The following is a 20,925-nucleotide window of genomic DNA, read 5'->3' as shown; positions in this document are numbered from 1 at the left end:
TGTGGGGGAAGCTATATCCTGTCCACGTGATCGTCAGTACTGCTGCTTGGCCACCAGAGGGAGCTGTTGCTTTCCAGTTCTCCTGTTTCCCTGGACCACAGTGACATGGGTCATTCACATGTTGAGCTCACCACACACCTTCAGAAAAACGTGATAGAGAATCCACTGTATGCTAACAACAACAGTTTGTCATCAGGTATCTGCGGATGTTTGTTATCAGTCTTAAACACACCGTTAAGACAAGGTAAATATTCTTCCCAAATTACAGCATGGGTGGATATCAGTGGATGTCAATGACTATCAGCAAGAAGAAGAACATCTCTGAACCCCTATTTTCTGTCCTGTCCTCTCTTTCTTTTCTCCCTTATTTGATGTATTATTTATTTTCCTCATCTCCCCCCCTCTCTCCTCAGCCAGTTGTATGACAGCGACAGGCAGTGTGTCTGGGGTCACAACAGGGAGCTGCTGACTGGCTCGTTGTATAATCAGCCGTGGATACGGATTGGTCAGTGGCGATGTCCCACAGCAAGTCATCCCGCCCCTTCCTGACCCGTTCCAGCGTATGCTGATACTCCTCTGTGCTCTCGTCTAAAGGTGACTCCTCCCCTTTGTCCCGGAACAGGTCAAAGATTAGAGGGGGGTCGTGGAGCTCTGCCTTCCCTGTGCTCCCTCCACATGCCTCCGCAGCACCTGGGGGGAGAAGGGTGGCGGTTGAGGGGGTCGATCAACACCACCTCAGTTCATTCCAACTAGCTTTAAACAACTGCTGATCTGCTGCTCGGTGTAACAGTTAACTCCCACCTGTGAGATAGAAGGCTTTGTAGTTCTCCACTCTGACGGCCTGCAGGTCCCCAAACGTCCCTGCAGCACCGCTGTTGGGGTGAAAGAGGAACTGCAAGCAGGGGGAGGGACACAACAGAGACAGCTACACTCCAGCCAACACCAAATGAAATACTTCTAGTGTCTACATGAATGTATGAGTTCTTGTGTATAGTGTATAACTGTAAAAAGTCATTTCAGATGACCACAGGGTGTTGAATGATCTCCAGCTCACGTTCAGTTTCATGAAGAGAGTGTATAACCGGTAGTACCCTGTGTCCAGTCTCATTCGGTGAATGGTTGTGTCATTACCTCATGTCCAGTCTGGGCGCCATGCAGCAGGACTTCTGAGGCGTCCACACCATCGTAGTGTCTATCAGACGGAGGCTCCACCCCCGCCAGGGACAGGAGGGTGGGGAACACATCCAGACCACTGAGGGGTGGGGGGGTGGGGGTTAGTTGGTCAGCAACTGTAATATGACTCTCAATAATATAATAACTGTTTTGAGTTTATCACTCTCAGCCCACACTGCCCATACATAAAATATAGTAAATTGCTAAGGTGGGTTAGGTACATGTTTGTGTGGGTGGGTGTACCTGAGCATCACAGAATTTGCACAGTGTGTGCATGCAGTGTTTACCTGAGCAGGGCAGAGCTGATGCTGTTCACTGCTATGCTGCCAGGCCAGTAGGCCACGGTGGGTACCCTGTGACCCCCCTCCCAAGTGGTCCGCTTGGCAGAACCCCCGCCTGAGGGGTAGATAAGGGGGTGGGTCACGAAATCCAGAATATAGTCATCGCCCCCTGCAACCAGGGCTGCCTATCCAGGAAGCACTCACCTCTGCTGGTCTGCCATTTCCCCTGGAAAGGCCCTGCACTTCCTGCATACTGGCACTTCTGTTCCCAGGGGCCATTATCACCTGCACAGGCACAGGCACACACAGGCACTCAGGTAAAATACCTCTGGTGTAGACAGCAAGTTTTGTATGCTCACTCTGTTTGCTCACCCGTGAACCAGATGAGTGTGTTGTTTTGGTCTGTCCAGTCGGACGCGTTCTTTATCGCTCCCACCAGGCTGTCCATCTCCCTTAGGCTGGCAGCATAAGCCCCCCCCTCGGTCCCATTGGAGACCGAGGGGGAGGGGGCCAGGGGGACGTGCATGTGAGCAAGAGCCACATACAGCAGATAAGGATGTCCTTGTTGCCTTGGAAGGTATGACATCATCATTACGTTTTAGGTTCGGACACAAACACAATTGTTCCACAGAAAGTGCCATATATGTTCTTTAAATAGAGCACTATCTTCTGGAATGATAATGTTGGCTCAAGTTGACGCCGGGTAGGTAATGTTCTGAAAGACAACGTGCACATGCTACAACTAAAATATGTTTGCGTTGAGGTTCAGGGTAGTTCCCTCTGTAAACATCTGTGGCCTACATTAGTCTGTGGAAAACCACAACACGGCTGAGTATTGAGTTGGGCTGTGCTGTGTAAGGGCATGTGCGCCGAGCTCTGTGTCGAGTAGTGTATGTGGTATTGCGATGTGTAGTACAGTGTTGCGTAGTGCACTGTACTGTTCTATAGCGTTGTGTAGTGTACTGTAGCACAGTGTTGTGCTACTATGTGTTTTGTCGTCTTAGTGTAGTGTGCTGTGGTCAGGTGTGTGTTACCTTGCGGTGTGTATGACCCTGAGAGCTGCCTGGGTGTAGCTCTGTGTCAGCCTCCACAGGTCCAGAGGCTGCTCTATGATGGTGCTGTTCTCATACAGAGGCAGGGCCACCTGGGAGTAACAACCTCCAGCAGCTGCCCTCGTCTGTCTGGGCGAGGGAGAGACCACAAGGAGGAAAAACCCTCACTTGTGTACGTACGTGTGTATAAAGGAAGCTCGAGTGAAAGTTCAGTCAGGAGGACCTTACTTATGCATGCTTAGGCCTGTATATGTCCCATACTATCCTGGTATTTACTCCTCTCACGCATTCTCACTCGTAATGTCCTTGTTGTCAATGTATGGAGCCGTAAATCGTGATATCAGCCGTTCTGATCAGCTGCTTACATCTATCCAATAGCATAGTAACACACCTTCATCGTTAGCCTATCATCGTGCTGCTGTCTTGTTAAATATTTCCCTCTGCTCTAGTTCATTCATGCTGCTGTTGTGCTTGTCCCTCCACCTCCCCATCACCGCCCAGTCTTCACAGATTCATCAGCTTCTTTGTCAAGTTAATCATCGCAACATTTCTTCAATAAACGACAATCTTTACTTTATTCACTGGTGTCTCCTGATGGACATACAGTTGGAGTGGGTGTAATATATATGTATAACATCCTTAATGTGTACTGCATGTTTGTGTTTGGGGGGGTGTGAACACACACCTGTGTACTTGGGGCCCAGGGTCACAGGGAGGGCAGGGGGGCAGGTCAAATCCAGGCTGGTCTGTACAGCCCATGTCATTACTGTAGGGTATACCTAAGTAATAATCAAAGCCTGCAAGAAGACACACACAGACAGTCATTCACTCTTTTCTACATCTCTTTCTACCACCAACTGTACTGTTTTCCTTCTCTGAAAGTTCTTGGAACTCTGGTTTAAGCCAGCGACTCCAGTTTGAACCAGTTCCTAATTGCAATACTCACCAAAAACATATTTGGAAACCCCACTGTTTTAATTAACTGAGCCTCACTGAGCTCTTGCAAGAGAACATTCCAGACTGGCACTGGAAGTACAGAAACCTAAATGAATAGATGAGTAGGGAAAAGTCCTGGACCTCTGTTGGTGGGATGGTAGGGTCCTCGGTGCCCCAGGTGCCACTTCCCCACCATGGCAGTGTGATAGCCTGCCTGCTGTAGCAACTGTGCCAGCGTGGTCTCAGAGAGGGGCAGGCCCGACACAGACCCCACAGCAAAGTTGTGTGTCACCCCATTCCGCAGGCCCAGCCGGCCGGTGAGCAGGGAGGCCCGGGATGGGGAGCAGGTGGAGGCTGGAGAGTGAAAGTCTGTCAGCCTGGAATACAGTAAGGATTGAAGACAGGAAAGTACTGGTTGTGTAAGAGGTTTGAATGGTATTTGGCAGACATCTTTGTCCCTCCTGACCACAGTTCAAATCAGTCTAGGTTACAGTGCACACAACATAAGTTGGTCAGCTGACGCAGGGTTAGTTGATTGGTAAAATGTCAGTTTAGGTTATTTAGCTTGCTAGCAGGTTAGCATGCTAAAGCTGACCTCTACCTCATCCCCTGCTCTGCCATCAGGTCCAGATTCGGGGTTTGGGTCTTCCTCACACCCTCCAAGTTAGCCCCCAGGTCCCCCCAGCCTATGTCGTCTGCCAGAATGATGATAAAGTTGGGCTTCCTCTCCCTGGGTCCTGCCTGGCCTCCATGTTGGCTCCCTGTGAGCAGCAGTAGCAGAGAGAGTATGGTCCCAGACAGCAGCAGCATGCTGAATCCAGGCCTGGAGTGAGACACACAGCCGATTGGCTGCTGGCATTACATAACTATCCAGGAGTAGACTGTGGTTTATAATGTATGATGACTGCATAGTGTTTGGTTGGGCACTGCGGTTCCAAACGTACATAATGCATGTACACACACTGTAAACAGTCACAAACAGAGAGTGAGTAAGCATATACAGTACAGACTACCGCCCACCGTAGTAGAGGTTAGATACCAGTAGACTGATTTAGGACTGTGGTGACTGCTGCAACTTGATCTGACCCATTACCTTCCTCATATGTGTTATATGTGTGTGTATGTGTGTGTGTGTGTGTTTGTGTGTGTGTGTGTGTGTGTGTGTGAGAGAACGAGAGAGAGGGAAAGGGGGGGGTCTTTGCAGAAGCAGTTCTGTTGAGCCACTGGTTTCACATGACTACGCAGCAGCACACAGTATTATAGTCCACCACATAAGAAGAAGCAAGGATATAATTCCCCTCAATCTAAGCACATACGGTAGGTGGGAGGACTATTCTCCTTTTAACGTCATGCTTTGGAGCACAACTAACTGAAACAAATGACTGAGAGGTAAATCATTGGAAATTGTATCAATCTCCCAACCAATATTCCAGTATTAAACTGTAGTAAAATATTTAGAAATGGCAATATTTATATAGACTAGTTAAATCACGTTGACCCATGGCCACAGACAGAGCTCTGCCTGTGAACCACACTGAAGAAGGCAGACTAGCATTCAACTGTAACTTTCTCTCTCTCTCTCTTTCTCTCTCTCTCTCTCTCTCTCTCTCTCTCTCTCTCTCTCTCTCTCTCTCTCTCTCTCTCTCTCTCTCTCTCTCTTTGCCTGCTCAGCTAACTCACAATCAACATTTTGTCATTAGATTTATCGGTGGGCAAACTGGCATAACAGGGCTGTTTATAGTGCTAGGACATGAATCCTGAACGCTATTGGATATTGTGAAATCTCGCCTCTCGGATGTTGACTATATTGCCCAATATGTTTGTTTGGAACACTTAAAAGGAATGTTCTATACCAAATGTTCTTTGACAAAACATAAATAAATCAGATTATCTAGGTTTAATTGTGACATGCATTCATTAGTAGACAGAGGCATCCCGTGGTGGGCTTAACTTTAACTGGCGATAGATTTTTCCACCACTAAACTTGGCCAACTTTGAATCCAGTCGGAACAACATGTTTGCAGATGGGTCTACTCTGTTCAAGCACACGCATCAAAATAATACAAGAGGATAAAAGACAGGGGCCAGTTACTGTGGCATTTAGATTTAGGTTATATTGTCACTTGCAGCTGCGCATTCAGTGGGCATCAGAGAGTTGGATTATGAGTTGCGAAAACAAATGTGGTGAGTACAACTATGGTAAGTATTAGTAGCCTACGTCGGAAAATAATGATAGAGATTTTCAGTATTGAGTTGATCATGTTAATAGCCTAGCATTCACTGCGGTTGTGATTCACACCAACATCTTCGATTCTAGCATCATTTTCAACAATAACATACTCAATCGTATGTGTAAAGTCGTTCACATCGCCAAAATCCCGCTTGTTACATAAATAACTGCAAGGCCTTATTAGGTCGTAATAAATCGTAGTTTACCGTTTTCAGTTCACAGAAGAATCAAGTTGCTTCTGAGTTCCCTGCAGGTATAAGCGTTAACGCACGCAACGTGCGCGTTCTCATAAGTCGCGCGTTCACGTGTAAACCTTTTTTCAATCACCAACATCTTGAAAAATGTTTCTTCAATATCCTCCAACTCAACTCCTTCTCTCAATCCCTGTATTAATCAAATCAAGCGTGTAAGATGTATTTCCTTTGTTCCCCTTCCCTCTCTTACCCTCTCCTTGCCTGGCCCTGGACAGCTGTAGTGTTGGGTGCCAGGTATTTGATGAGGCCCCTGGTGTACCAGAAAGCCCCTGATGGGGGCTGGGGCTGGGTGGTGGCAGGGGCTTTCTTCCTGGTGGAGGTCTTCACCTACGGAGTCATCAAGAGCTTCGGTATCTTCCTCCAGGACCTGATGGAGGAGTTTGAGGAGAGCAACAGCCGTGTGTCCTGGATCATCTCCATCTGCGTGTTTGTCATGTCTTTCGCAGGTGAGATAGACACCAAGTAGGGGCCTGGGAAGGGGGGGGGGGGGGGGGGGGTCACCATCCAGGGCAGAGGGCCTCTCAGAAGTGAGATGGAACATTCAGAGGTGAAATAGAACTAGAAGGTGAGATAGAAACCTGAGATGGGACTGTCACAGCGAAGACAGAATATTCACTGGTCAGAAATTAGTTGGAGGACGACTCGCTGAGCAGCTTCTCAAATGTGAGCAAGGGGGAGCAGGAGAGAGAAATATCATTGGTACAATGTTCTCTTAGCTATTGCTATGTTGTCTTTCAGCACCTCTGTCCTCAATCTTAACCAATCGGTTTGGGTTCCAGCCAGTCGTCATGATTGGTGGATTCCTCCTTGCTGTGGGAACCATCACTACTGGCTTTACGACCTCTGTCAACCAAATGTACATCACAACGGGAATCATTGCAGGTGTGTATTTAGGGCAAACACACACAGGCACACACACACAAACACATACACCTTACCAATGTTACTCTCTCCTACCAGGTCTTGGGTACTGCCTGACCTTCCTGCCCACAGTGACCATCCTCTCTCAGTACTTCACACGCAAACGCTCCCTGGTAACAGCAGTGGCGTCCACTGGAGAGTCCTTCACCATGTTTGCTCTCGCCCCTGGTGAGTGTGTGTTTGTAAGTTATTCGGACCCCAAAGGGTTTGTTTTTCTCATCAGTTTATTCGCTTATATTCTGACTCGATTCTCTCTCTCTTCATCCGTGTGTGCTCCTCTCCACAGCATTCTCTGCTCTGAGGGACAGTATTGGCTGGCGTTACACCATGGTGGTGATAGGAGCCCTGCAAGGCACCATCATTGTCTGTGGGGCCTTGCTGCGGCCCATCATCATCACACACCAGCCTGTCTGGGGGACAGAGACCCATGTGCTGGCCCCAACAGAGCAGGGGAACCAGAGCGTGCAGATCAACTCAAAACTGGACTCACACAGCAGACTGGAGGACTCAGGCTCCTTGACCAGAAAGCATTCCTATATGGCGGAAAACGTAAACAATCAGGAAAACGAGCTGACACGTGGAGACTCCCTGAGATTTGGGGTCTCTGGGGGGCAGTGCCTGCCAGGGACAGCAGCGGGCGGTGGGTCTGGGGAGGAGGGGATACCCCTGCACGGAGAAGAGGAGATGGAGAACCTTAAGAATCAAGTGAAAGTAGAGAAGGTAATGGAGGACTATAAGCTTCAAGTGGAGATGGGGAAAGGGGGCATAGAGACAAAAGGACAGGGGGATGAGAAGGAGGAGGAAGAAATGACGTCAGTGGACCAGACGTCCGAGCAGGTCAGACTTCTGGACTTCTCTGTGCTAAGGGAGGGTCGTTTTATCTGCTACTCTCTCTTTGGGCTCTTCGCCACGCTGGGCTTCTTCGCCCCGCAGCTCTACATCATCCAGCTGAGCGTGAACCGGGGCGTGGAGCGCGAGCACGCCATGTACATGCTGTCCACCATGGCTGTGGCCGAGATGCTGGGACGCCTGTCTGTCGGCTGGGTCATGAGCAGGAAGCTGGTGTGCCACAGGAAGCCCCAGGTGCTGCTGGGATGTGTCATTTCCCTGACACTGGTGCTGGGGGCCTTCGGCCTGGTGTGGGAGTTCTGGGGCCTGGCATTGTGCTGTGGCCTGTATGGGTTCTTCATGGGCACAGTGGCGTCTACACACATCCCCATGCTGGCAGAGGAGGAAGTGGTGGGCATCGAGAGGATGGCATCAGCTGCTGGCGTCTATGTTTTCATTCAGAGTTTTGCTGGACTGGCTGGTCCCCCTCTAGGAGGTGAGACAGACTACACAAGGCACTTACAGGCCACTTTCTCTCATTGGCAAAATACCCCATATAATCTATTCTAATCATGTTTAGATTTATTGACAATACGCTCCAAACAGAACAGATGTATATGTGCTAGTAATTATGAGCTAAAACTATTAAAACATTGTTAATAGTGCTGTAAGAACTTAGACATGAACACATTTGTTGAGTTGCATGTTTCTCTTGTTTCCTCAGGACTTCTGGTGGATTTGACTCAGGACTACGGTTCTGCCTTCTACTCCTGTGCGATGGGGATGGGCCTGGGGGCCGTGTTCCTAGGTCTGGTCTTACCTGCCAAGAGAGGCCTGTCCTGTAATTGCTGTAGGGGCCCTCAGCCTCTGCATCAGGGGCTGAGTAACCCTGCAGACAACCATGGAAGAGACAGTCCACAAGACTACCTGGAGGTGGACCTAAACCAAAACCAGGAAGTGATTCATTGTAAAGGCCAGCCAATTACAAGCTCTGCTTGAGTTTGCATTGCCAATATCTACCTGGAGATTGAAGCCAATTCTTGAATTGGTTTCAATCCTAGTGATTCGCACTGAAAAAATTACAATAATCAAGCTGAGACCGAACCCTTCCTCACAATAAGACAGGGACTGCAGCAACAGTCTGGACAGAAATTCCAGTTGAATGCAATCAGCAGGCATTGTTGTAAATCTTAATGTAACGTATTGTAACAAATGACTCCAGAATCAGAGAGGGTGCTAATGTTTTGTCAGTCGAGTCATATGGAGTTGATACTGTGATATGATCAAGGTGATGATAGTGATGACAATAGTGTAGCTAGGCAACCCAACACTGTGAATTAGCCTGGAGCAAGAATAGATATGTAAGTTCACATTCCATTATTTTATGAAAATCAACAAGGTAAAAAAAAGTCAGGAAATTACACTCAGGAAATCATGACTGATTAAATATATTGTTTTTAATCAAATTGTTGTTGTTATCTAAGTTAATTATAGTTTTCTATCATAATAAACCCAATAATACAATACACAAGAGTCTGAGAATGATTCTACATTCACAGTAGATTAATTTGTAATGATGTTTCTGGACATTCCTTACCGGACTTTCATTATTGTAATATTTTTTACAGCACCACAGATTGATGCTGTAAAGTCCTACAATTTGACAGTACAAGCATGCAGTTTTCACCTCAGTGCATACTGGGTATGTCTGTCATATTACTCAAAAACAAGAAAAAGTTAGATTTATGATAAGCCACTAACAGTGTGTTCGAGCTAGAATAAACATAACTAGGCAGTAGACCTGGAAGATCTCTCTTCTATAAGATCTTACCTTCTAGGATGTCCAGGCACCTGCAGAGCCAAAGTCTGGAGGAGTTGAAGGCCTGGGTGGGTCTAGGGGCCGGGGCCCCAGATTGGGGGGCTGTCTGGTTGGGTTTAGTTTGGGATGATTCAAGCTTGAAGGATGTGGGTTGAACTCCCTCCTCCTCTTCTATCCACAGCAGCAGGGCCTAGCAAGTAGAAAGCATGAACAACATTATACCATAACAACACCCAATGGCATTGATACAGCATGTTCTTACCTTATACCTGTCGGCCATCTTGAAGCCGATGGCAGCCTGCAGCGTGCGTGGACAGATGGGGCAGAGGTGGAGGGGCCGTCTGTCAGACTCCTCCAGATGGCTAGAGTCCTGCATCACACACTCCATCCACTTGCAGTGCTTGATCCCAAAAATGTGGCCCAGCTCATGGCTCATGGTCTGAAAAACAGGCACAGGGCGTTGTCTTATTTTGTGTTACTGCATGAAGCCCACTGTTCTGTACCATCCACATTGTTTTAAAGGAGGGTCTTAAGTTTTACTACGATTCAAGTTCAAATATACGATTAAATAATGTCTGTCTTAAGTGTCAAGGCCTCCAATGAGAACACGGTTTACCTCTATCTACCAGTGATTCAGATATGCATGTGAGCAGGAGCCCACCTTGCAGGAGGAGTAACACCATGCTGGAGATGGGGGCCGTGTAGTAGTCCTTGAACACAGAGTAGTCCCCATGCTTGGGCCCCGCATAGCTTCTGCTGTAGAAGTGATCATCATACCGGGCAAAGCTGAACCCTCTCATTCCTGGAGGGAAGAGAACGACAAATGAAACATCTAACAGTTGCGGATTGTTAAGTGTCCACAATGAACTGTGTCTAACAGTTGTAGATGAACAGTATCAGATGAACAAAACTGAATATTTGAGAGGAATATGAATTTAGTATAGCTATGATTCTCCTGTTTAAGTGATTACACCATCTAGTGGTACAATGGACTCCCTACAAGGTAGTAAATTAAATACAGTTTTCATACACATCACTTTTCCTGTAGGTAACTGGTTGTGCATTGATTACTACCTGCAACATAGCCTACCTTCAGTGACTGAAGCCAGGCCAAACACAAAGTTCCAGGAGTCTCTGGGGTAGAGGTCGATCATTCTGATCCCTACCACACAGAAGGCATCTTTAGGCTTCCTTTTCTTCAAGAAACACAGCAAGTCCCCTGAGGTTGGAAACAACACAGAAGATAACAAATATTAGGTCATTTCCATTCTCTATATTGGTACGGTAATTTGCAGTGTTACCCAGACAAGGATGGCGTAAGAAAAGCCCCTACTTGTTTACCTGAGAGGATCTGGATGTTTTGAGTGCTGCTGTTGACCCTGAAAGCACATCCTGTGGCAACCACGGTAAGCGAGGGCAACAGTTTCACCACCAGCCCATAAAAGAAGGCCTGGCAGTACTCTCTCAGCCACTCCACATACTGGCCTTCGGCCTCTCCGAAAGAGCCTGGGAGGAAAGCACACACACACTGGTCAGACCCACTCTCTTACACACATACACTCACACACATACCTATAGTCTGTATGTAGATGGTGCTATGTCCCTGGATGGGGGTGTTGCGGTATGGGTTCCTGTAGAAGCTCTGGAAGTCCTGGGGCTCCTCTGGGTGTGAGGGGATCCAGTCAGCATCAGAGTGCACAGTGATGGGCTGGAACAAAGCAGTTTCTCCCCCTGGGCGGAGACCTTCCTCCAGTAGCCTGCGCTCCTCCTGGCTGGTCTGCTGTAGCTTTTAGCCAGGTCACGATGGCTGGAGACCAGTTCACTGCGCAGTCTCCACTGGGTGCTGGATCACTGCCATCTACATCACGGACACATACAGACAGGTAGACAGCACAGTAAAGTAACGCTAAACACAAATGTGCTGTGGAACTCGATTAACGCTAACTCACCACAACGCCAGTCCTTCCCACACAATGAGAAATATATGATTCAAATGATTAAATATATTTTAAAATATATGGTAATTCACCTGTTGTCTCGTCTCTAATGGAAATGTAAAATGTGCTTTTCCATAGAAAGTGTAGATAGAAAGTTCCCATCAATTGTGAGTCTGGCCTGACAGATGGATGTTTGTTTCCGCGTTACCGGGGTGTTACGTCACCCAACGTCATGTAAACAGTATCAGCTGGACGGCTCGCTAGCACTGCAGCTAGCGGTCGCTACTTACTTGTTTGATCGGAATCACGGGTAGGCTACCTTGAAAATGTTGTACTGTCCATCATACAGTGTCCTCTTGTTTTAACTTTGTTAGACCGCTGGGATAAACTAAAATAAGAAATAAAAGTCCGGGGAAAAACTGACACTGTGTGTCAGTTTTAGTACAGTAGCAGCGAAGCAGCAGTTGTGGCGCTAGCTAGCACTAGCGAGTTACTGTCTGCTAGCTTAGTTATCTACAGTAGCTTCCTGACAATCGCTAGAGTTCCTAGAGACTCATGCAGACAGTGAGTGATTCGGACGGGTTTATTTGGTTTGCAAAAATTATTCCACTACTGTAGCTAGCCAACGATTCTCTGAGACGTGATATCATCTCGTAGTCTACCACTGTCACTGTCTGTGTTCTTGCGATAAGTTCGTGGTCAAAGCTACAGCAACGAGAATAGATTTCGGTCGTGTCTTGAGCTTAGGCCGGATACAGCGCAAGGAAGATTTTTCTTTTTCCAATTCCGACATTCAAGATCTACAAATGTTGACAGAAAACAGGTGAGTCACGATCTCTCACTCAAGGCGACAAGTAAGTGTAGGCTTCGTGACTAAATGTCTGACCATTGCAGCAGGAGGAATGCCTTTGTGCAGGCTTTGGTTTCTCTGCTGCTGTCACAATGTTACTCACAATAATCAATGTGGTTAATAAATCAGTTGTCGTGTTTTCATTCTACAACTAGAGCACGTGTCTGGTCATTTAATGCATGCTTTCTATTTTTGGATAGCCTATCTTATGTACTCCCTCTGTCCTGACACTCGTCTTCTCCACCACTATCTCTCCCTATGGTGCAGAAAACGTCGCAGGGGCTGTGACACTGAGGGGGAACAGCAGCTTAACCCCCAAGCTAAGAGGTCTGGAGGGGGTCAGGAGGGTCATGGCCTTGTGTCTGACGTTGGACGAGATGTCTGGGACTCTGAGGTGTGTGTACCTTAAGCTTTGGATGTATGTGTGTTCAGGGATTTTTTGGAGTAGACTAAGAAATTGTGTCTAAACAGGTTCTGACTATTACTTGGCCTTTGTGTTAGTGACATGTATTTCTGCTTGTGTGTAATGCAAAGCTATTGTTCCTGTGCCTCTTCCTGTTCCCTCAGTCATCCAGCAGTGACAGTAGTGGTGGTGTTAGTAGTCCAGAAAGGGCAGCTGGCACCAGCACCAGTCTATGCCCACATGGCCAGAATAACTACAATTCCCAGAGTTCCCTCAGTCCCATACCGGATGACTCCTCCAGCTCCTTGATGGGTTTCCATGGCGACGGCTCATCCTATAACTACATCAACAAACTTCTGAGGGAGGCGCATTTCAGCAGCCTGCAGACCAGAGGTCGACCCGGCTCCACGTGACCATGAACTAACCTGTTGACCTCTTACTCCCCCACCCCCCAACACCACTGGCATGTGCCAGTAAGGATGGAGAGATACACACAAGACAAAATGGAGGCGGGGAGGGAGGAACATCTTGGGCATGGCTCACCCCACCTCACCCTGTAATGTGCCAAGACCATAAGCACACCTGCCTTCCATGGCCAGACCACTGTGGTTATATGTGCAGTATCAGTGTGTGTGTGTGTGCTTATTTTGGAATGTGTGTATGCCTGCGTGTGTGTGTGTGCCCCGGCACTCCAGCATCAGGTTTGTGTTGTTGTTGCTCATACGAGGGAACACTTGTATGACATTTCCATTGGTGCTATTGAAAGGAAGTTGAATGATCCAGAGTGCTTGTTGTACCTAATAAAGCCAAGCACATTCTCTCTGTTCCATGTTCCTGACCAAGTCAGCACACACATTGCTCCAACACATGCTAAACTTTGCGAGGGTTCTGACAACCTTCAGCTTGTTGAGTGATTTATCTCTTAGGTTATCCTCTTGATTTTACTGACTGCTTGCAGACTGGCCAGATAATTAAGCCACTCTCCCTCTAAGTGGTGTGATTACTTGAGGGCCAACACGTGTTTCCATTGGCTAATGTAAGTGGTTATAGGAGAGTGATGATAGCAGTTTACAACAGACCACTCTGAGGGCTCAGCAGTGACTTTACACAGAAGAGGGGTTTGGTAGTGACACACCTCATAGTTATCAACTGTGCATTAGAGGTCTCGCCCTCTGGCATTACTGCCAGTCTTGGCTGTGATTCAGCCCGGGTTTGAGTGGGACAGCTAGTTCACAGTAACAGTAAGAATATATATGGCACAGGCCTCTTCAGTACTCAGACCTCAAATTATCCATGGTCTAAGTATAGACCCCAGGGAATACTGGAGCTGCAGGAAGGGGTGTGTTCAAGATCTCAGCGTTCCTCAATAACAGCACACCCAGGGGATGCTGGCTGTTTGTAAAAAAACCTGTTTGTCAAGGCTGAGCCTCCCCCTCAATCATTGTGTGTCTGTATGAATGTACCTGCCTCGTACTGGTTTAAGGCCACTGCAGTATGACCATAACACTGTTGATAAGAGAAAGAATTGTCAGGACCTGTGAGAATACCTTTTTTCACATTCTGGAATTTCACATTTACCATTGCAAAATGTAAGGTTATGATTATTTTTTGTAAGCATTCATTTAACATTGACAATAAAATTTGGGTTGGCAAAACATTTGTGATCTTGATTAAGTTGCAGTACACTTACAATCATGACAATACAGTCATTCCAAATGCCTTCAGGACAGTCTTGTTTTGGTACAGTTGCTGTAACAGAACTACAGCATGTTTTAATGTCACACAGCTGTTCACGAGTGCAACAACATGGCTTCTGTCAAACTTTAGACAAACAAAAATAAACTGAAAGGTTTTCTACCCCTCATACCAGGACACATTACTTTTGAACCAACTGTAGTTATGTTTACGCACACACACACAAGCATGCTTACACATGTACACACACACACACACACACACACACAGAGAGAGAGCATGGTTATAGTAATGGCAGATGGAAACTCTACCTGAATCCATTCCTCCGATACCTATCTGTGACACATGCTCTAAATCCAGTCCCAGCCACTGGATCAATAGAAGGAGCCATTACAGTCATAAATCATTATGTCATGTACTGTTTACACTGTTAGTGGAGGTCTTTCATAAATCACGTGTACTACACACATTTATATAAATCAAGGCCAAAATATTAATTGTAGTGCAAAATACAAAACAAAAGTTAAGGGTGTATGGTAGAGTAGACTAGGCATAGTGACAGTGGGTTAGTTTAACTACGGGTCACGCTGTAAATCTGAGAAGATCTGGACTCATCTCAACTGGATATGAGGCGTTTGTGTGACAAGATAAGCACAGAAGATTCAAGCAAGGTCTCTGACATGGCCCAGAGAGGCCCTTTGAATCCTGGAACCCAAACTACAACTAATTCCAGTTGAGATTAAATGATAAGCGATAGGATGAGAAGAGACCATGTCTTCTCAGATTGGCTGTGTGACCCAGGCTTTAAACGAGTCCTGAGTCAAAGCATCTGTAACCTGAAGCTCAAAAAACGTAAACCGACCCAGGAGCTGAACTGTCACATCATACAACTAGCCATCAAGCCAGACAACTTCTCCTTCTCTTGTGGAAGAGACAGGACAGGCAAAAGCAGTTCTGCATCCGTCCGCCATATTGCTATAAAGAGCGAGAGGTCACAATAACACATATCTAAGATAATATCCTCACTTTAACCTCTGCTGGACCTTAGGTCAAAGGTTGAGGAAAGAGAAGGCAGACACTGATTGGATGTTGCTGGGTGGGATGTCACACATGGGCAGGGGAGGGCCATCGCTAGTTTCGTCCGGAGAGAGGAGTGGCGAGTTCATTGTGTTGGTTGAGGCAAAGCCTGAATTTTGCCTGGAGTCCCTCTGCGCAACCCCCACCCTGTCTCTTCTGGTCCACAGATCACCCTCTCTCTCTAAGGTACACCCGGGCCTGGTCACCAGCTCCATGCCAGTGAACAGAGAGAGTCTGCCTACGCAGGGCTGCTGTGGCTGGTGCTCGAGGAACGGGAGAGCGCCCCTCTCATTCTGGAAACCTGGGAGTTGTGGCTCCATAGTCCTCGAGCCAGTCGGCCCCTCCAGGGGATAGTCATTCTGAGGAGTGAGTGTTTCCTCCTCCTCGTCCTCCTCGTCATCGTAGAGGGACCTCCCGTAGTCCCCCTCAGGGCAAGGCATGGGAGGGGGGGGGGTTAACAGGGGTGGAGGTTTGGACTGAGGGTCACTCTCCAGGTGGGAGGTGGTGAAGTCAACAGGGTGTGTTAGCAGTAAGGGGGCGGAGTATGAGGGTGCAGAGGGAGGAACACTATCGGGTGCTGCATCTCGTCTGGCAGCAGACTTAGCCCCGCCCATCAGCGCCTCAAACTGCCGCAGGATCTGTAGCGGGTGGAGAAGAGGAAAAACATCAGGGACGGACTGGGTAACTTGCGTCTTCTCCCCTCTTTTCTCTAAATCTAACTCTCACTTTTCTAATACAGTTCACAATTCTCATACAATGTTTACAATTTATTTGCTCTCTCTCCATACCTTGGTGGCCTTGTTGGCCACTGGTCCTGGGGATCCTTCGCTGAGCTGGGCCAACCTCCGCTGGGTCGCACCGAGGATTTGCTCCAGAGACAGGAGGTCAGAGGTCATGAGGCAAGCCACAGCACAGAGTGCCCTCTGGAGGGGAGGAGGGTTAAAGTTCTGTTACACAAACGCAGGTGTATCACACAGGCGTACAGGAGTGTTTCCTGGGACATACCATCTGGACTGTGTTTGAGGGATCTTGCAGTCTGCGAGAGAGAAGCTCTACCACCACCTCACAGTTCAGGATGGAGCACCTGCAGACAAACAGACAGAAACAGTTGAACGCATAGCAATGGCAGTCCCTCAAAAACATTGCTGACTTAACATCCACTGTATTGGAAACTTCTACAACCATCTAATGACAGTAGAAGCGTATTTTCCTCCAAAGTTCACGTTTGGAAGATATCAAGGGGACTTGTGGGTTTAGGGTTTTACTGTACATCAGTCTTTTGGTGTAACTGTAGTACAGTAAAGTCTACGTACAGACTCCATAAAACAATGCTGTTGAAGTAAGAGTATGATTATGTGTATAGACTGACTCCTTGATGAAGTGCTGGCTCTCCTCTCTGGACAGGAAGACTCTGGAGCCCTCCACCAGTCTGCTTATCAGTGCCACCTCCTGGCCACAGTCCCCCAGCTGCATAGCCTCCACCCTGGGGAGGGAAGGGGAGAGAGAGGAGAGTGTCAGAAAGAGTCTTGAAATAAAGGGGATTAGGACATGGTACTGTAGAGACTTGGAATGTGTGACTTACCGCTCTGACAGGTCCCCGCTCTCCCTACTGGCTCCTGATTGGCTATCTGTGCCACCTGATTTGCTGCTCCCGCCTCCTGAAACCCTACTATTGGCTGCATTCTCCTGGGAAGAGTTGTGGGAGGAGCTGTGGCCACTGTCAATCTCCTCCCAGCCCCCACCCACCTGCCCTGGACAGCGTTTGGATGCTGAGGAGAAGAAGGGGCATGGGGGAAGAGAGAGGGAAAGAGAAGATTGATGAAATGAGGAGATGAAAAGGTAGAGGAGAATCGAGACGAAAGAGAATTGCAAAGAAGGTAAGACAGGGGGCAGTAACTATAGTGATTATAACAAAACACCTTCAGGATGTCATACCTTTGGGTTTATGGGGGGGCATGGTGTAGGCACAGGCTGGCACTGCCACCTCGATGGGAGCAGCGGGCGCCGCCACCGCCCGATAGTGGTTGTCATGGAGACGGATGCCCTGATGCTCGGTGGGGGGCAGGACAGCACTCGCCACCACCTCTGCTGCTTTCTGGATCTTGTCCAATATTGTGTCACTGCCTGGCAGCAACACACACACACACACAAAGCTTGACCAATCAGCTAATCTGACATTCTGATGTTGTTACACTGCAATGGCACAGGTAAGAGATAATACAGGAAGTGTCTGTGGCTGCTCACCTGTCACCCTCTTACCGGGACTGTAGCCAAAACCTTGCATCCCCGACCTGTGGCTCGACTCTGACCCCATACCTTCACACAGAGAGAGGAAGCAGACTTCCTAAAAGCACTCATCCTCACAAACCTCCTGTCATCAAAAGGATTCATGTTTCTGACTGTCTATCTGCCTCTTAGACCTGTCACCCTCCTCCCCTTTTACCAATAAGGAGGCTTGCTGAGCTAAGTCAACTAAAGTCACGTTGAATAGTTCAGTGGCCAGATGCCTGTCATTAGCAGTAGTGCACCAGGATACTGTGCACTGGCCAACAACTTTCTACCTTACATCAGACAACCACATGTAATATGGTACTTTTAACCTAACTAACATGTCCAAACGAATCATTATAACTTTTAGCACTTTCACCTTTATCATTATCATCATTATAGCTCTCATTTGTCTCTTCCTCATCACCACAATCGCCAACATTATTGCTCTAATCATCATAATTATCATCATGTGACTCACCCATGGTGGGAGTAGCTGGTGTGCATGGAGAAAGGCAGTTCTGGGAGGAGCCTGTATCTGTGAAGAGCAACGAGGCCAACTCCTGGAGACAGATGAAGTCAAACTCAGCGTGTGTGTGTGTGTGTGTATGTGTGTGTGTGATGGATGGGATCGATAGCTTACCTGTGCTGTAGTTCTTACTTTCTGGTACAGAGCAGTACCATGGATAGGATCAGGAGGACCACTGTAAACTAAAGAAAACCACGTAAAGAGTAAGCAACTATATCAAAGACTAGCTCCGGAGGTCTTTGTCTGAGTAGTAAACAAGTGTCCTCTCACCAGCCGCCTGCTGGATGAAGGTGGAGTTTCGTCTGAGCTCTGTGAGGAAGGGTTGAGATCCATGACCACAAAGGTGGACAAAGAGCTTCAGGACCTGAGAGTCAAAGAAGCTGGGAATCAGCGAGGGCTTGGTTTGACGTGACGGTAGCATATCACTATGAAGCTGCCTTGACCATGACAATCCATATCGCTCTTCATAACATGACAATTGTATTTAATATGTGAGATGAGCTGCGGTATTTGAGTGCATTCAGGGGCCAGCCAGACTGTGTTCACCTTCAGTTTGACGTGGCAGGAGTCCACCTGCAGCCTCTCTAGTAGATACTCCAGCAGACACTGGCCACAGCCTGGTGACTCCTGGGATATCTCTGTAGGTCAGATGGGGTCAAGGCAACATCACCTGAACATAGGTAGATACATGGATAGATGGATGGATATATCTGAGGCTGGAAGAAGGATACTTCCTATTTCCTGGAAGAGGTAGCCAGGACAAGGGTTCTCATCGTCTGCCGTGGCCTTCATCAGAGTAGGCACCTGGGAGTGGGAAGGTAAGGTGATGATGAGTTGGAGGACTGGGTAGCTATCTGGCTAGAAATTAGCTTGAGATCATCTTATCACCATCCTCAGCAAAAAGGTGCATGTCTGTGGCGCCTACATTCTTAGTCTATTTATCCAAAAAAAACGTTCTGTAAGATCTCAGATGGATGTCACGTATGATCTTACAAATAGGGAGTGTACAGTCTGGCGCTGTGTGTTAAGCTGGCGGCGAGCTAGCTAGCCTAGATCGCAGCCTACTGTAATCAGCGCGTATAGACATTTAAAACACTATTTATAGTTTGGGACACTTTCACGTTATGTCAAAATAGTATCTTAAGTTAACCGCCTTAGAAAATGGTACCTACGTTTTGAAGAAAAGCCAGACGCTCCATAAATGTTGCCATGATGTTGCACTCTCGACTTCAGGCTACTCATCGCTTCCTCGGGATAGACAGAAGGCGGAGCCCTCGGTGACAGCTAGCCAATTGGAAGCCATACGTCAAAACCAACATGGATTCATTTGTCCATCTGTATGCGTAAATAATATTATCTACCAATAAAAAGACTTACAATTGAATACGTAGCTTGATTGATGTAGGGTTGAGCCATTTATATTAGTTAAAATCAAACATGAAGCATGGCACTTCCTGATACAGGGTCAACAACATGGCGCTGTCCTGGAGGATGCATACCGTGGTCTTTCATAAACAACTGTCTTTAAGTTTATGCTAGTTTTGTCATGTTTACAGTTCATTAACTAGTCTTCGCCAATTGCTTGCTACATCGGTATAGATATCACTTCTTGATAACGTCACGTATTTACTAACATCTCTTTGAATAACGAGATACTCGTTGTAGTCATGTCGGGGACAAACGTATGGACCCGGAGTCGTGACAGAATGCGAAGGTTCCCTGAGCTGTTTGCTCAGTGTGCAGCAGAAGTAAGATAGACAGTATACCGCTCGAGTTGGATACGTTACGTTTATTTATGTAAGATTCACTGAGAAGCAGGAGAACATTCCTTAATCGAGTCGACGTTAGGCAAACAATCCAATTAGCAACTTGTGTTAAAGAATAGTGTCTAGAGTATGAGCTTCTTATTTCTTGCACAGTGAACATCTGTTGTGTAGTTTTCTAGTTTGAGCATTGACCTAAGACCCCCATAAATAACTGACCCTTGACATCACCTTGTTATACAGGCAGCAGTCTATGGGAAGTGTGTATCCTCCACGACCACAGCAGGCAGACAAGAACTCAGGAAGGATATGTGTGTGAAGGAGTTTGAGGCACTAAAGACATGTTTCATATCTGCCGTAAGTACGACTGGTTTACGTTACAGTTTGAACTGTCATGTGAATGTTGCAGTTTTTCGTCCATACACCATTTATTTCATTGTTTTACAGGCAAAGAAGGGGGTGAAGTAGCTGCTCCAGTGTCCTACCTTGAATCTTGTGTAGAAACATTGAGTTGCAACTGTGTTCCAGTCCCATATGAAGGGGTTGTCGCAATTATCATCACCAGTCAGGAGCCAAGATGGCTGCTCCGTTTCTTGTCAAGTCTCATAAATCAGAAGTTCACAATGGAAGGGCAGAGAAGCCTGGTTCTTTCTGCTGTGACATGTTGGGTGCACCACTGTCTGTCCAGTGGGGAGATGGGCATTCAAACCTTGGCAAGGACTGAGACAGTGGTGACTTATCAACCATCTGCTTCTGACACATTATTGTCTTGCATACATTGTCCCCTTATTTCAGTCAGTATGCAGCGCGCTTGTTCACCAATGTGGCATTTTTGTAATGTACTAGTTTTTAATAAATTCCTATTTTTATTGTGTTAGTGTAAACAAATCAAGATTACAATTTCAACTC

At 47.2% G+C, this 20,925-nt stretch overlaps 6 protein-coding genes across 8 annotated transcripts; 3 read left to right on the top strand and 3 right to left on the bottom strand.

The window, feature by feature from the left end:
- Positions 1 to 358: 358 nt before the first annotated feature.
- arsg (arylsulfatase G) lies at positions 359 to 5,948 on the bottom strand. 2 transcript variants are annotated; one of them, XM_067244658.1, is made up of 11 exons: positions 5,879 to 5,948; positions 4,044 to 4,265; positions 3,584 to 3,819; positions 3,192 to 3,303; positions 2,489 to 2,635; positions 1,827 to 2,023; positions 1,659 to 1,739; positions 1,461 to 1,569; positions 1,132 to 1,252; positions 802 to 892; positions 359 to 690 (listed from the first exon to the last, which is right to left on the bottom strand). In XM_067244658.1, the coding sequence occupies exons 2-11, from the start codon at positions 4,250 to 4,252 to the stop codon at positions 410 to 412; spliced, it is 1,584 nt and encodes a 527-aa protein (XP_067100759.1). In that variant the 5' UTR covers positions 4,253 to 4,265; positions 5,879 to 5,948; the 3' UTR covers positions 359 to 409. The 2 variants fall into 2 exon arrangements, with proteins under 2 accessions (XP_067100759.1, XP_067100760.1); XM_067244659.1 differs by lacking the exon at positions 2,489 to 2,635.
- LOC136950353 (monocarboxylate transporter 7-like) lies at positions 4,701 to 9,150 on the top strand. 2 transcript variants are annotated; one of them, XM_067244657.1, is made up of 6 exons: positions 4,701 to 4,759; positions 6,142 to 6,372; positions 6,665 to 6,808; positions 6,887 to 7,015; positions 7,134 to 8,171; positions 8,400 to 9,150. In XM_067244657.1, exons 2-6 carry the CDS (start codon positions 6,168 to 6,170, stop codon positions 8,672 to 8,674), a joined length of 1,791 nt encoding a protein of 596 aa, XP_067100758.1. In that variant the 5' UTR covers positions 4,701 to 4,759; positions 6,142 to 6,167; the 3' UTR covers positions 8,675 to 9,150. The 2 variants fall into 2 exon arrangements, with proteins under 2 accessions (XP_067100758.1, XP_067100757.1); XM_067244656.1 differs by lacking the exon at positions 4,701 to 4,759 and having other exon boundaries at positions 5,924 to 6,372.
- A 326-nt stretch (positions 9,151 to 9,476) lies between these two features.
- Positions 9,477 to 11,352, bottom strand: LOC136950360 (archaemetzincin-2). Its single transcript, XM_067244663.1, is given in 9 exon segments — positions 9,477 to 9,684; positions 9,757 to 9,933; positions 10,156 to 10,165; positions 10,167 to 10,296; positions 10,585 to 10,713; positions 10,836 to 11,000; positions 11,067 to 11,270; positions 11,273 to 11,316; positions 11,318 to 11,352. Coding segments are annotated over 9 exon segments (1,086 nt in total). The 3' UTR covers positions 9,477 to 9,492.
- A 296-nt stretch (positions 11,353 to 11,648) lies between these two features.
- si:dkey-21c1.1 (uncharacterized protein LOC100150256 homolog) lies at positions 11,649 to 14,309 on the top strand. Its single transcript, XM_067244662.1, has 3 exons — positions 11,649 to 12,254; positions 12,549 to 12,675; positions 12,849 to 14,309. The coding sequence occupies exons 1-3, from the start codon at positions 12,238 to 12,240 to the stop codon at positions 13,095 to 13,097; spliced, it is 393 nt and encodes a 130-aa protein (XP_067100763.1). The 5' UTR covers positions 11,649 to 12,237; the 3' UTR covers positions 13,098 to 14,309.
- An 82-nt stretch (positions 14,310 to 14,391) lies between these two features.
- tepsin (TEPSIN adaptor related protein complex 4 accessory protein) lies at positions 14,392 to 19,498 on the bottom strand. The gene is made up of 13 exons (XM_067244655.1): positions 19,426 to 19,498; positions 18,985 to 19,057; positions 18,800 to 18,891; positions 18,524 to 18,617; positions 18,368 to 18,435; positions 18,206 to 18,287; positions 17,701 to 17,772; positions 17,392 to 17,580; positions 17,039 to 17,225; positions 16,826 to 16,939; positions 16,462 to 16,540; positions 16,245 to 16,379; positions 14,392 to 16,094 (listed from the first exon to the last, which is right to left on the bottom strand). The coding sequence occupies exons 1-13, from the start codon at positions 19,462 to 19,464 to the stop codon at positions 15,429 to 15,431; spliced, it is 1,890 nt and encodes a 629-aa protein (XP_067100756.1). The 5' UTR covers positions 19,465 to 19,498; the 3' UTR covers positions 14,392 to 15,428.
- Positions 19,499 to 19,715: 217 nt separating this feature from the next.
- ndufaf8 (NADH:ubiquinone oxidoreductase complex assembly factor 8) lies at positions 19,716 to 20,922 on the top strand. Its single transcript, XM_067244901.1, has 3 exons — positions 19,716 to 20,001; positions 20,260 to 20,373; positions 20,464 to 20,922. Exons 1-3 carry the CDS (start codon positions 19,921 to 19,923, stop codon positions 20,482 to 20,484), a joined length of 216 nt encoding a protein of 71 aa, XP_067101002.1. The 5' UTR covers positions 19,716 to 19,920; the 3' UTR covers positions 20,485 to 20,922.
- The last annotated feature ends 3 nt before the right edge of the window (positions 20,923 to 20,925 follow it).

The sequence above is a fragment of the Osmerus mordax genome, chromosome 10 (assembly GCF_038355195.1).
Source record: "Osmerus mordax isolate fOsmMor3 chromosome 10, fOsmMor3.pri, whole genome shotgun sequence".
NCBI classification, from domain to species: domain Eukaryota; kingdom Metazoa; phylum Chordata; class Actinopteri; order Osmeriformes; family Osmeridae; genus Osmerus; species Osmerus mordax.
The sequence above is the reverse complement of the archived record's forward strand: the minus strand, read 5'-3'. Positions and strand labels throughout refer to the sequence as shown.

Excerpts from the sequence above, each read along its gene's own strand:
- arsg (XM_067244658.1), bottom strand. The coding sequence starts at position 4,252 with ATGCTGCTGCTGTCTGGGACCATACTCTCTCTGCTACTGCTGCTCACA. Across the intron at positions 1,570-1,658 it reads GAAATGGCAGACCAGCAGAG|GCGGGGGTTCTGCCAAGCGG; the intron begins GTGAGTGCTTCC and ends TCTACCCCTCAG. Across the intron at positions 691-801 it reads CAAAGCCTTCTATCTCACAG|GTGCTGCGGAGGCATGTGGA; the intron begins GTGGGAGTTAAC and ends TTCTCCCCCCAG.
- LOC136950353 (XM_067244656.1), top strand. The coding sequence starts at position 6,084 with ATGTATTTCCTTTGTTCCCCTTCCCTCTCTTACCCTCTCCTTGCCTGG. Across the intron at positions 7,016-7,133 it reads CATGTTTGCTCTCGCCCCTG|CATTCTCTGCTCTGAGGGAC; the intron begins GTGAGTGTGTGT and ends TCCTCTCCACAG. Across the intron at positions 8,172-8,399 it reads GGCTGGTCCCCCTCTAGGAG|GACTTCTGGTGGATTTGACT; the intron begins GTGAGACAGACT and ends TTGTTTCCTCAG.
- si:dkey-21c1.1 (XM_067244662.1), top strand. Across the intron at positions 12,676-12,848 it reads GAGATGTCTGGGACTCTGAG|TCATCCAGCAGTGACAGTAG; the intron begins GTGTGTGTACCT and ends CTGTTCCCTCAG.
- tepsin (XM_067244655.1), bottom strand. The coding sequence starts at position 19,464 with ATGGCAACATTTATGGAGCGTCTGGCTTTTCTTCAAAAC. Across the intron at positions 19,058-19,425 it reads GTCTGGCTTTTCTTCAAAAC|GTGCCTACTCTGATGAAGGC; the intron begins GTAGGTACCATT and ends TCCCACTCCCAG. Across the intron at positions 16,541-16,825 it reads AGCCAGCACTTCATCAAGGA|GTGCTCCATCCTGAACTGTG; the intron begins GTCAGTCTATAC and ends GTTTGTCTGCAG.
- ndufaf8 (XM_067244901.1), top strand. The coding sequence starts at position 19,921 with ATGTCGGGGACAAACGTATGGACCCGGAGTCGTGACAGAATGCGAAGG. Across the intron at positions 20,002-20,259 it reads TTGCTCAGTGTGCAGCAGAA|GCAGCAGTCTATGGGAAGTG; the intron begins GTAAGATAGACA and ends CTTGTTATACAG. Across the intron at positions 20,374-20,463 it reads AGACATGTTTCATATCTGCC|GCAAAGAAGGGGGTGAAGTA; the intron begins GTAAGTACGACT and ends ATTGTTTTACAG.